This window comes from Fukomys damarensis, unplaced genomic scaffold (assembly GCF_012274545.1).
Source record: "Fukomys damarensis isolate Sample0158 unplaced genomic scaffold, DMR_v1.0_HiC HiC_scaffold_29, whole genome shotgun sequence".
Taxonomy (NCBI): Eukaryota; Metazoa; Chordata; class Mammalia; order Rodentia; family Bathyergidae; genus Fukomys; species Fukomys damarensis.
In genome coordinates this window covers 19,363,818-19,378,075 of record NW_022900941.1, presented here as the reverse complement: position 1 = coordinate 19,378,075, position 14,258 = coordinate 19,363,818, and the positions used below count along the sequence as shown (strand labels likewise).

The 14,258-nt window shown below is 36.4% G+C and overlaps 1 protein-coding gene across 1 annotated transcript in view; it reads right to left on the bottom strand.

Annotated features, from left to right (window-relative positions):
* Thsd7b (thrombospondin type 1 domain containing 7B) overlaps nt 1-14,258 on the bottom strand; it is a 718,705-nt gene that overhangs the window by 572,230 nt on the left and 132,217 nt on the right. The window contains exon 2 of the mRNA XM_010606147.2: nt 243-1,053. Within this exon, the coding sequence (XP_010604449.1) occupies nt 243-1,053 (811 nt within the window). The remainder of the gene's footprint in view (nt 1-242; nt 1,054-14,258) is intronic.

The window sequence follows — 14,258 nt, the reverse complement described above, 5'->3', positions numbered from 1 at the left end:
GTTTCTCTTAATAAAATGTAGAAAGATGATTCACACTAGTAATCACACAATTTAGAGCTTTGCCTGCCTTAGACTATGAAACTTCTAACATTTGTATTTGAAATTTTCTTAAATAAAACCTCTACAAACCTAAATTACAAACTTAATTACAATTTCTCCTTTATAGAAAATCAAAAAGAAATCTAAAAAAACTGCACAATAAAATATTTTAGGTCAATCAAACACAGAGACTGAACACTTACCTTAGCAGAGCATTTTTTCCATTACTTCTTGTGCACCAAACCTGCCGGGTTTGGTAACCAATCTCTATGCCCCAGGGCTGCAAATGGTGATGTGCTTTGTAACTTTGATGTCTAAAGGTGGCTTGCTCATCTGAATCAGAGCTAAAATCCAGAACAGGTGTTCCGCTCAGGTTAATTTCTTTAAGATGAGGGAGTCTACATTTACTCCATGGTCCAACCTTAAGGCTGAAAGTATATTCATCTTCTCCAAGAGAGCAGGAAATGGGGGCCTCACATGCTCTCGACTCAGTCAAGTTTGGACACTGCAAACCTCCATAGAGAGGGGGTGCAATGGCTGTCCGAGTTCTGTGCTGCAATTTCTTCCCACAGCCTTTGCTGCACTTGGACCATGGTGAAAACTCAGATACAACACAATCCCGGGGGCAAGGAATGAGGCAAGCTTGTTCTGTGGGAGGCTGAGGGGCAAAGTGTTCACATATTTCATTGGCAACCATGGTTCTGTTCAGCTTCTGAAGACAGCGCACCATCCGGTGCTGTAGTCCATGCTGAGCTGTCACACACTCTGCAGTCCGAGGCTTGTTGTTCCCATGGGGGAAGGGGACAAACACACAGTGGTGCCAATCAGAAACCTCCCACTGGAATAGGTCATTGTGCCAATCACAGACTCGGAAACAACTCCTTTCCTTTGGAGGCCTGCTGCTCTCCTCACAGTTAGATAAGTGACTTGTCCAACCCTCAACGTGAAAGCACCACACAGCCCGACTCTGGACTCCTCCCGGGCCACAGTCTCCTGTGCACCTTCCCCAGGGACCTACAGGCAGAAAGACAAGGGTACAGATTACTAAGACAGTGCATCCAACAATGCATATCAGAATAGTGGTCAACTGATATACTACCCAATACAGCCTTTATGCAGTTTCAAATGTGGGTAGCACAGAAACAATAAAATTTAGTGATTAAAAACGTTGACTGCCTCAGTTTGCTTTTAACCAAATCCCATTCCATCTCCAATCAACAATATAAAATTGCAGGAAGTACTTCAATCTTCTCAACCTCAGTTACCTACCTATATAATGAAACAACAACTACAAGAGGTTCTCTAAGTTCAATCATACAACGTGCTGACAAGTAGATAATACACATTTAATAAATGCTGGGCTCCATTACAATTATGATATTCCAAAGTCTATATTTCTAACTCAATATTAATACTTTCTAGTTAGGCAGTATTTCATCTAAAAGAAAAGCCCTAAAGCCGGATTTTTTTTCAGAATTTTAATAAAGTAGGATTTTTCATGTTTCCAAACTTTCAGCTCTTACTCTAAGAAGCTCAGTGATATGTTTTAAAAAGTAATTTACTCAAATACCCTAAATATATTTCCACTTTCTAAATAACTGTCTTCAGTTTTGGTGAGTGCTTGCAGAGTGAAGTACATGAAAAAAAATCAGATTCAGGGGAAAACTTAAGATAGTTTAAAAAAAAAGCAATGTCACTGAATTATGCAGGGAAATTCTGCTCCTTGAATCCTTGAAATTGACCTTTTGTTATTTCCTTTTATTCTTTTCTCTTTGTTGTTGTTGTTTTTCTTTTCTTTTTCTTTATTTTTCTAAGACAGTCTCAGTTTTGTGGCCAGGCTGGCCTGACATACCTGGACTAAAACAGTCTTCTTGCCTTAGTTTCTCCAGTAGATGAAATTACAGGTATGCACCCTCTATGCCTTGATGGTTTTGATTCCTGATGGGGAAGCTCCAGGAAAAGCTTCCAATATTAGATTAGCATATGGCAGATCTTTTAATTAATTAATACATGCAGAAAAGAGTCTAAGATATGGCCAGACTAGGGAGCTGGACATACCAGCTGGACTTATCCAATGGTTGACCAGGCACCTTTTCACAAGGACAGTCAGTAATCGCTTTGTGTCAATGAAAAAAAAAAAAAAGCTCCCTCCTATTCACTTAACTTAAATAAAAAATATGAAACTGAAAAAGTTTTATAAGGTTAACTAGGTAATCTCTGTCTCTATGCCAGGACTGATGGTCATTAAGCCAACTCAAATGCCAAGAAGCCCTTTCTTCCTATTTCACATTATCAATTATACAATCTGAACCTTATTTACACTTTCAGTTTCTAATACCTGAGAAACGCTTCAGTATTTACACATGTGTATCCTATTTATTTCACGTAAGTGTATAGCCTCAATGTGCATCCATTTAGGCATAAATGCCTCTAGTTTCTCATTCTTTATGGCTGAAGAGTACTCCATTTTACAGAAAAAAACACATCTTCTTTATCCAGTCTCCAGTAGATGGTCAATTGGGTTGTTTCCATGTATTAGCTATTACAAAGTACTTCACTATAAACATGGATGCACATATATCACTGTGGTATGATTGTTTTAATTCTCTGGACAGATATGGGAGGGGTAGGGGAAAGGAAAGAAAGGAAAAGAAAAAAATATGAGAAAAGGAAAAAAATGGAAACAAAGTCAGTTACATTTATCATTGGGATCTTGTACCTTTACATGACAGATCTTGGTTCTCATTTTTTCCCCACACCCCTTCCCTCCCTTCAGCCCTTCCAACCTTCCCCTATTTCCATTTTTTCCTTTTCTCACATTTTTTCTTTTCCCTTATTTCCTTTCCCCTACCCTTTCCACTTCCCCTACACCTTCAGCCATTCGAAAGTCAAGCTATTTCTACTCAGCCTTGAAAAGTTTAACATTAAATTTAATTCCATCTTTTCAAGTGACCTTTGTTCTTCCTCTTAAAGCATTTAATGCGACTTCTCTTATTATAATACTGTTTTCTTATTAAAAGTTCTCAACTTATGTTCAAGATAGTTAAGGTAGTTCTTGTTATTTGAAATCATTAATGTTTTATAAATTACTGTTCTGCTTTTAGCTTTCATATTCTCCTCCTGTACTCAATTTTAGCAAATAGGAAATTTTTCTTAGATCAACAGAAGATAAAATATAACTATTACTATCTTTGCAGATGTGTTTCTTAGCTTAGTCATGATCTCTTATTTAGGGGTTAATACTTCTTTGGATATGACTAGGACAAAGTAATGAAAGTGGAATGTGAGCAATGATTTCTCCTGCCTACATTTGTAAATTTAGGGCAGCAGCTCCTGTGAGGTAAAATGTGTGCATATTTATAAACATTAAACAGGACACTGAAGAAGGCAGAGTCAAGCAAGAATAGTTCTTCACATTAAAGCAGACTTTGGGGACAGCTGGAAAGCATGTACATAACAAGGAAATGCAAAGTGAATTGTGTATGCTTAGAAGAAATGAAAAACAAATTGCAAACAAGACACAGGAGATGGAGACCAGACCTCTCAGCAGTTGACCTATAACAATTTGCATTTCTCACGCATAGAGAGAAAATGTGTTCCATGATTTATTCAGTTTTATTTGGCATTGAACTTTCAACACACACATGAGTGAAAATCACACAACCCTAGGGGTTTTGCCATTTCAAAAAGCACGCATTTAGAAGTCAAATATGACTTGCAGTTTGAGAAATCTGACATCTCTTGTCTAAATTCTAAAATAGGAAAGATTAAAATTTTGAGTAGCTGCATGAAGAAAGATTGCTACCTTTAAATCTGCTACATACACCATAAAACACGATTATATTCAAAATATATAGGATATAAATAATGTAAAGAAACATAAGAAGCTCATTCTTTTAGAAATTAGTCCAGCCATTTATAAGTTGCAATTAAAAACAAACAAGTAACAAAGAAAGTAAAATACAGAAATGGAAACATTAGAATAGGATTTTACTAATAGGATGTAGCTCTAAACTTATACTAAATTGCATACCTGAAATAGCTCAATTATAAACGAGGGAGAAAAGCTGTTTGTATGACTATGTGGGCCAATGTTATATAAAACTATCATGTGTCTGCAACTTCCTATCCTTTTTGTGAGATAAATAGAGTTATTATAAAATAAACTTCTAGGAATTTTAAGCCATATCAGTTTTAAGTAGCAAGGGAAAAGTGTGGTCAAATTCATGACAGGGTAGCACTGATGAATTCTCAAGTCACATTCACATTTTTGACTCTGTGATGCCTTTTTTTCCCCCCTGCCTGTGTTTTGGCAGGAAAGTAAATATGTGAACACTCTAATGTAATATTCCTCTACAAGCAGAAAACTGCGGGCAAATTTTATTCTCTTAATTAAGTTATACTTAACTGGATTAGTTTAGATGAATCTGTCACCCAATCTAAATTATCACATTTGAGACAGCTGGCTGTAGAACTGCATTTAGACGTGGTGCCCACTAAAAACTGTATTCAAAAGCAAGGGGCATCATGGAGGTCAGAGAAAATAAATACACTCTGCAAAGATATTGCACAGTACTTGCCACTGTTTGAAGCAGTAACCCTGATTTAATACCATTCATGCGATAGGAAGAGATGTTTGTATTATTATTCATTTTCCCAGCCACAGCTTTTATTACCCTAATATTGTTTTATTTTTAACTTGGACTAAGGGGTTGAGGAATGACATGAATTATAATGCAGAGCTTTAGCATCGTACGCAAATTATTTGTGAATAATTATTCTACCAATGCACTCATAAACCTCAGAATTATAAAATTTGACATTAAACAATATTGACTTGTAAGATGCTTCATTTCTAAGAAATACCTCAAAATGTATGTAGTAACTTTCCCTTCTTAGAAGCCTTCTTTTGACTGTGGAAAAATTAAAGTAGTATCTCTTTTACATACCAAACATTTATCTAAAAACTTTACTTTCTAAAACACATCTAAGAACCCAAGAATGAGAAAAGGTAGTTCTCAGAATTATATGTCATCCCTTACTTTATTGGTAATATATTAGACTCTTGAAATATAAAAATTAATGACATCAAATATCTCCTGCAAAAACCATGTACTACATGTACCATCAGTTTATTCAAGAAGTCCCTATTTGGTCCCTCCTTTAGGACTATCTGTATTTATTTTACACACAGTATTAACAAACTGAATGCTTTGGTTTTCCAGAGCTCACGAGACCGAAGGCAGCAATCCTGAAGCTCACCAAGTATCTTGGAAGTAAGTACACTGGTTAAAAACATGAACAGATGAGAGTTTTCAAGTTTAAATTTATTCAACAATCAATAAATCCACTAGCACAGCATGCACAGAATCACCTATATTTTATAAGATTTCAAAGAAAGCACTCATTATATACATTCATGAGATAGTGATAAAAGTACAACATAGAAATAAATTTAGTAAGAAAGAATGTCAGCTTTAACACAATTTGTTAAATCATTCCATTACACTTTTTACAATTCAGAAAACGCATTAACACTAAAATTATTTTTAAGAAACACATTCATGGACTTCAAAATATGTGTGCTAAAGCATTCAAAAATAAATCCCCTCAGAAAATGTAACAATAAAAATTAAATAATATGAAATACAACTTCATTTTAACAGGCAGAAAGATTTACTTTAAGATTTACAATGATTCCATGGGAGTATACCAGAGTATTTGGACAAAATATTTATTCTTCACTCAAATAATCATAAGCATTGTTACTAATATCCCCAGCTCCTATTTCTATAGGATTGTATCTTGTTTGACACTAATAAAATATTGTAAAACATTTCATTTATGGACAAATATCTCTGATTTAAAAGCAAAGTGTCTCTACTATTTATCATTTTTATTACAAATTATTAGTAGCCAGTGGCCAGACCATCCATTAAAAGTAGCTCAATAGCAAAAGCAGATTGAAAATATATCTGAAATGCTCATCAGCTGATGCAAATACCAGAGGCTGAAAAGGCACCTTTTAAAAGGTGCTTATTAATTTTTCTTATTTGAATCTACTTTCTAAAAATTCTAAAGCCTAAAAGGGACTTTCAAACCTCCTATATTGCATGGTACTCTGACACAACTGGGTCTTTTAGGATCACTAAACCCCATACTCATTAACTCCCTAGAATGCAAGGTAGAAAGAGAATATTATGGCCCACAGCATTTTTTTGGAAGAAATAAAGTCCAGACAAATTCAATGACTTGCCCAAGGTCATATAGTCATTTGGCACTTAAGTAGGACAGAGAATTCCATTTCCATTCACCAAATCAGGGAATCTTTTCACTATATTACAGTGGATTTTATTGTTACAGTTCTAAGGGTGGACAGGAAGAATAAACACCCTATAAATGATCAGAACCTAAAGAGTGGGAAGGGCAGGAAAGAAAACAGAATATATAATGGATATTACATGATAACATAGGGAAAAAACTGCCTGTTGAAGCTGAGACTTGTTAGCTTCCAATAATAGCACCTGCTCTTCCTACAGCTACAGATAGCAGTTCCAAGGGGACTTGCCCAGTTTAGGATATAAATTCTGATCCTTGTTTCTTTTGTGTGAATGCAAACATAGGCTAAGCTACTGCTCATGAACATGTATTAAGATTCAAGGGGTAATGAAAAAACGAACACTTTGACAATAGGCAGATATTATGTGCACCTACAATAACTATAACAATAAGAAATAGCACCAGTTTTTTTGTATACCTACTATGTGCCCAATACCATACACACATTATTGTTATCATTCTGTCTTCCTAGATAAGAAAGTCAACACATGAGATCAAAGAATCACCCAAGGTAAACAGCTCCGGAAACCCCTCCACCTCTATCATTTTTTATTCACCAAGTTCATTGGTACATTTTAGGTATACAGTATGATGACATTCACCATTGGGAATTTGTACCTGGACATGATATATCTTGGTTGTTATTTTTTCCCCATTCCCCTGTCCTCCACATTCATAAAGATTTTGTTTCTGTTTTTTTTCTCTCTCTCTCTTTTAAATATTTATTCCCATCCTTTTTTTCCTTTCTCCTATGCCTCCCATATCCCCTTCCCCTTTGGACCATTTCTTCCTACTTCAAATTATCTATTATACATTAGAATCTTTATTTATACTTTCAGTTTCTCACACCAGAGAAACTATTCATTATTTACATGTGTGTTCTAATCTAAACTTTTCCCACAATAATTGCTTTAACTACTATAAGCAGTGATATCATTTCAACAGATGAAGACGTACAAATCCTACTATACAAAATATATTTAGAAAGAAGTCTGTCCATGTTAGCAATGCTAGCATGAAGGACCCAGGGCACTGCCTCTCCTTCTGCCTACAGCTCTTTGTCCCTGTCTCTGTCCCAGCTCAATGGCTTGGCTCGGGTAATGGCCTCAGATCCCAGGGGCTCTGATCCCTGTCCAGAGATATTTATGAGATATCCTCAGCTCATAAAAATGGCTCCACTCAATTTTGACTTTACTTACAGAAAACTCTTAAGCTAATCCTTCTGGATTCCCTGGAGAGATGGAAGAAAATCATTTACTTAGATGTTTGTTTCAATATCATAGGAAACGGTACACGAGGAACTGAGCAAAACTGAATCCTGTGCAATGTTCTAAAAGATATTCTCCCTTAGCTAACCGACCATCTATGCTCTGACTTATACTTCAGAAAGGTCCAAAATAGGCTTCCTTTACACAACAGAGAAAGCGAAGTAAAGCGTATACATAGGAGGCTGAAATTTTTAAAATGTTTTCCTGTTCAAGAAATCAGAATGAAGCTCTATCTACACACTGAATGATCATTAAATGTTAATCTAGATAAATGTGGCCTTCCATGTTGTCTATTAAAGGTTCAAGGAAGGGCAAAAGTGTCATAACTAGGTACCACAGGCTTTAAAAATACATAAAAAGAAAAGGGTGGGATGGAAGTCAAACATTTCCTTTGCCACTAAGCAACTCAAGAAATGTCTGTCTTCAATAAAGATAGTACAAGACTATATCAAGATAATAATATTTTTCACATCTTTAAGAAAAGAACCATTGTAACGGTCACATAGAGTGTATCTGCTTCTGAACAAATAGCCTTACTAGCAGCAGATATTTGTATGATACACAAGTAAGACAACAAAATACTAGTTGCATTTTGGTAGACCAGACATTTAATTCATTTCATTTTTTTCAAAGAAATGATTATTTTTCTTTCAAAATAGCAATGTTAAGACAATTGGAGACATTTTTCTTGTTGGAAAATAATCTCCGAGTTACTGTATTTGAAAACATACCTGGGAAACATCAGTATCATGACAACCTCACGATATTGCAATTACTCATATATTTAGAAATGAAAAACAACTATTTGTCCTACGTAGTAAAATAAGAATGCTGAGGATTTACAAAGATTAAAACCAGTCACTGCAACATGAACTTCCGCTCCTAATTCTCACTCTAGTCTCTCCATACTTCTTCAGTCCCGTGGTCACTAACTCAGGCCCAGAACTCACTCCACCTTTTGGAGATGAGAAGATCAGCCTCCTGGTTTGGACCTATGGTCCCGACCCACTCCACCTCTGTCGTCAGTTCTGCATCCCTGTCATGGCCCTGTATTATTGAATATCTGAAATGTAGCACATTGAGTATAACATTTCATCTCGATGTCACTTCCACACTAAAACCTTATCAGCAGCTTCCTATCCTTTCAGAATAAAGAAAAAATTCATGACATGACAAAGAAATGCCTGTTGGATCAGTCCCGTCCCTATCTTATCCCATTAGAGTCCGATCACCTGGTGTAACTCAACTTTCACTCTCCTACAGAAAACTGTTAAGCTAAGCCCTCTGGGCTAGATGCTACCCCATCACGTCAGCCATTTATAAGGTTTTCCAATGTTCCATGCATCTTTCCATACTTAAGCAGCCACATGTATAAGGGCCTCAAATAAAACCACATCTACTATACCTTTGACCCTAATAAAGTTAATTCCTACACACCCTTCAAATCTCAAGTCACTTCCTGAGGAAATGCTTCCCTCTGCCCTGCTGGTACTTTATTCTCCTACCAAGCATCCATCACTTTGGCAGTTTCAAATATAATTGTGTAATTCATGTTTTTAATACTTGACTCATCCACCTAACTCTAAACTCCATGACAGCAGAAACATTTTGGTCCCATTCACCACCAGCCCAGCACTCACCACATGAGAAGCATTCAATCAGAACTGTACATCGTTAGCCAGGCATGGTGGTGCACCCCTATAATTTTAGCATTAGGGAGGCTGAAGCAGAAAGCTCGCTAAAAGTTCAAGGCCAGCCTGGACTACATAGTGAGTTCAGGGGCAGCCTGAACTACAAATGGAGACTGTGCCAAGGAAAGAAAGAAAGAAGGAGAGCGAGCGAGAGAGAGAGAGACAGAGACAGAAGGGGGAGGGAAGGGAGACAGAAAGATAGGAAGAATCGTACATTATTGAAGCTAAAAAAGATAGCAGTGTAGGGAGCAGAATAATGTCCAAAGACAGGAATAAAATTAGTACTGGAAGCTCAACACATCAATGGGATTTTGGTTTTGCCAAATATGGGGAGAGGCTAAAAAAGACCTCTCTGTGTTGCCTTAGTTTATGCTTGAAGGAAAAAAACTTCTGACTGAATTTTCACATACTAGAGAGTTTTTTTCCCAAAAAAATCCACATACAATGCTCATTTTTCTTTGTTCAGATATGTGTACCCATTCTAGCTAACCTCCACAAAACCCCCCATGGACTTCAGTGATGGATTATCCAATCTTCTCATGATTAGCTTGTTAATGTAGTACAATCCCTGAATTTACAGAGACACCTTTCAATTTAGGTGTAGGTCTAATGACAATGACCCAGGAAACTTTTCAACAAGATGTAATTATCTATTTCCCCAAAAGATGAAAATAATAAATCAGTCCCCATCACCCTAGCTTACTATGTGTATGCCTAAAAAGTACTAGAAGATAGAGTTGTAGGTCACTGCAACAACAGCAAAACACCAGACATTACACTCAATGATTTACAACTATCACATCATACATCTTCATTAAGCAGTTTCACAAAGCAGACCAATCTCCCAGATGTCTTCAATTTTCTGGATACTTTTCAGAAGAATTGACATGAGGAATAAAAAGAGGGTGAATATGATATTTCTAGAGAAACATTCTCAGATATCAAGGAAACAACGTAATATATGAAGAGCCAGGAAAGTATACTTTAAGGTTATTAATATGGAACACTCCTCTACCTGAAGAGGAAGCCTCAGAAGACAGGAGAAACCCCCAGAAGCGGTGTTGCTGGCAGAACAGAAGATCCTTGCCAGGGTAGGCACGAGGCTGACAAAGATCAAGCCACCTCCCGTGACAAAGGGAAGTAAGAGAAAATAGTGAAGGGGCTTCAGTTTGAGGAACTGAAAGGAGCACAGCTCTGTAGAAGGGGATCAGACTCAACCATTGACAAAAGAACAGACCTAACTTTAGAGCTTTGCTAAGGTCAGCTACAGGCTGGTAATTGTACACTGGATCCTTAGTTTGGCATTTGTGAGACTTTTGCTTCATGCTGTAAGGAATTTCTTTCCAATATAAGATACAGATTAATGCTTATTCTTCTCCTTGGAAACATGATTTTGGCCCCCCTCCTGTTAGAACATAACTTGTTCTTGTGATAAAGAGTAGAGTTTAAAGGAGAGTACATTCCACACTTGTTGGAAAGCACAAAAAGAAAAGAGAGGCGTGTAACGGGTCTTGGATTGAGACCTAACAATCTGCAGCTCACTTTATGTTCCCATGAGAGTTTCTGTCCTATTTCACAGAGAGAAATACTGTATGTCAAGATGCAGGTTCCTGGTTAGAACCTAGAAAATGCTGTCATGCCTATAACCTAGAAAGGATTTGAGTAGAACTATTTATTATGAAGGGGAGAATTGGGTCAGAGATCCAGGACCCACCTTCATGTGAGGCTGGAGGACGAAGGAAACATGGCCAGCACGTATATTTTGGTTATAGAAACACAAACATGCACAAGGAAAAGGTGGTAGGTAGCCACACACAGTTTTTCATTCTTCCTGATATTTCTCTTTTCTGTCTTTCCCTTTTAAATGGGTCATCAGTGGCCCATGCTCAATTTTTCAGAGGAAAGGTATAGTGCAAAAAGTAAAAACAGTCAAGATCGATGTTCCCAGTATTACATTAAGAAGAAAGGAGAGGGGAAGGGGAGAGAGGAAGAAGGAGGAGAAAAGAGGGACAAGAAAGGGACAGGAGCAAAAGTGGGGTCGGGATATGTGGAAAGAAATAAAGAATATAAATTTCCACTCCGCCCCTTCTCCTCCACTGGGATAGAGACATTGTGTCTGTGAAAGAGACATCTTGTACCTTGCTTCCTCAGAGAGAAAATGGCTGTTTTATCAAAGCAGAGCAAGGCAGCACCACAGAGTACATCCTGGACCCCAGGGCTCTGCATGGTAGGAAAGCACTGTAAAGGACTAAGAGCTGAACACAAGTTCTAGAGAGAACTGTCAGCTGGTGTCACTTTTAAACTCCCAGATGTACAAATATAGACTCTGAGAGAAAAAGTCAGGGTCCTTCCTGGTAAGAAAGACTCAAATAATCAAACTAAGTTAAAGAAAACTGTATTTCTTATGGCCATGATTTTTAAAGCTGAGATAGATACCCACTGCAATTTTTATCACCAATATAATAAGCACACTGAATCAGAGAAGCGATAATAAAGCATCCCTCATGAGCCCAAGGACTGACAGTGCCATAAGACAGACCTGTAGGCTTTTGCTCAATGGTGCACTGAGAAAATCTATCCTCGTTACCCTTTCCTAGCTGGGTGAAGCTCACCGCATTGGCTTGCAGCCTGTATCAACACTTCTCAGTTCCCATGTGTTGAGATATTCCCAGGGCGCTCTATGGGATTTAGCTTCCAAAGAAAGTGATTTGAAAAAATATCATTTGAGGATATTTTAAAAATGAAAATAATAACTATTATAAGGTAACATTTATCACTTGATATATTTAATCTTAGTTTGCAGACTACTAAAAAGAAAATGCCGATTTTTACCAGTTCCTGGAGGAACAAGAGACCATGATGATGTCCCTTCCTTTCCTGGGGTAACGGCTTTATTCAATTCCAACTACAGATGGAATATTATCAATTAGGATTTCCCACAATGTGTTCAGTGGAATGAGTATGAAGCCAGAGATCAGTAGTCAAGGAGGAGCCTTATCATTAAATTTTAGAATAATGCAGAATTAAACAAAATTCAGTTGTATTTTGTATGACTCCTCAAGACATTTAATACACATTTAATCACCAAGAATATAACCACTGTGGGCAAAAGTTCACAAACTTCTTTCTCCATGTAACTCTTTAATGAGAAGAAAAAGAAAAAAATACTTTGCAAGCATGATGCATTCTTGTTATTAGATGAGGTACTTGCCGTTTTAAAGAAACTTTTTTAATCTCATTGATTATAGATAACATTTTATAACTTTTTAGAAACTGTATGTCATAAATTCAGGTTAAATTCCCACTGCAAATCCAAAGCCTACAACTCCTATCCTTCCTGGGATATGAACACACAGAACCACAAAGCAATGAACACACCAGGAAACATCTGTGATCTGCCACATGTTCACAAAGGAGGATGGATGTTAAACTCATGGCAGAGACAAGCCACATTTGTTAGGTGTTAGCTGCGTAATTTCAAAACCCTGACAAACAAGATCAGAGTGCATGTTACAGAAACAAGGCTTACTATTGTAAAGGCACAAACCAATTCAGAATAATCACTGATTTATTGCTAAATTATTGACCAATAAAAGTGTCCAACAAATGATATGTGTCTCCCAATTTTAGACTCCTTACAGCATTTCAAACAGTTTATGCTATGCTAGGGTTTTAGTTCAAGATATGACACAATGTACTTTACTGACCATACATTAATGAATAATAGCAATGTAATCATTGAACCCAATTATAGAACACAGTATCATTGACTCTTTATGCCATACCAAGAACATTACATGAACTTCACATTCTCCAACAATATATAATAAATAGAATTGGCATATATATATAATCACTTTATTACTATTATATGATAGACAATTTTATAATTAATATGAGATTATATAATATATATTAGTATAGATTGTACAATAATGATACAGTGTACTCATAATTATTTTATGAATATATTACATATATCTAAACTGTCTTGTATATATTTCATATATTCATTACATACATGTACTTCACATGTTCATTACATGTGCATACATATGTATATTATATTCAATAAACATATTGAGTATATATTCACAAATACATCAGTGTGTATACATATGTATCTTAGTAGTTGACCACATCAATGTCTTAGCGTATTTCTCTGGTACATAACAATCGCCATCCCAAATATTCATTACTTCAACCACAAAAGTTTGCATCTCCTGCCTCCTTCTATCACCAACAACCTCAAGAATCCTTTTGCTGCTTCTATTCTTTCTTTAGAAACAAACCAATGACTGTCCTCTTAGTTAAAATACTATATTTCTGGATACAAATATGAAAATACTAATATTCAGTATTTAAGGAATTTGATTTCTTATCTATGCAGAGAGCACTCAGAAATTGGGGAAACAAAGTTATTTCTGAACGACCCAAAAAGATGAAATTACTGAAATTCACTGTCATTTTTAGGATGAACTGTACTCTACAACATCCCTGTTCTCCAAATATCAACACTTACTTCACAGTTGAGGTATGGAAACAATATTGAGCATAATAACAGTCTACTCCTTGGATACAAACTCACTATAATACTCTATGAAAACTTTTTCTTTCACTTGGGACTTCAGAGAATTAGTCTGAGCACCTCAGAATTCCTATCCTAGCGAAACACATTATTAAGGCTTATATCACTTTAAAACACTGAAATCCATATTTCCTAATCTACGTTAAGGTTTACTTAAGGTTTCAGTCTATTTTATTCAAGACAGGTGTAGTCTTTTCTTTACCTTTTTTCAGCTGCCCACATAAACCTAGGAGTATAACAGGTGCTCAAAAGATCATGATGCTACCTCCTGGACTGCTTACCTAAAGGAACAGAAGAGTGCCGCAAGCTCTCAGGTTCAGTCTGAACAGCTGC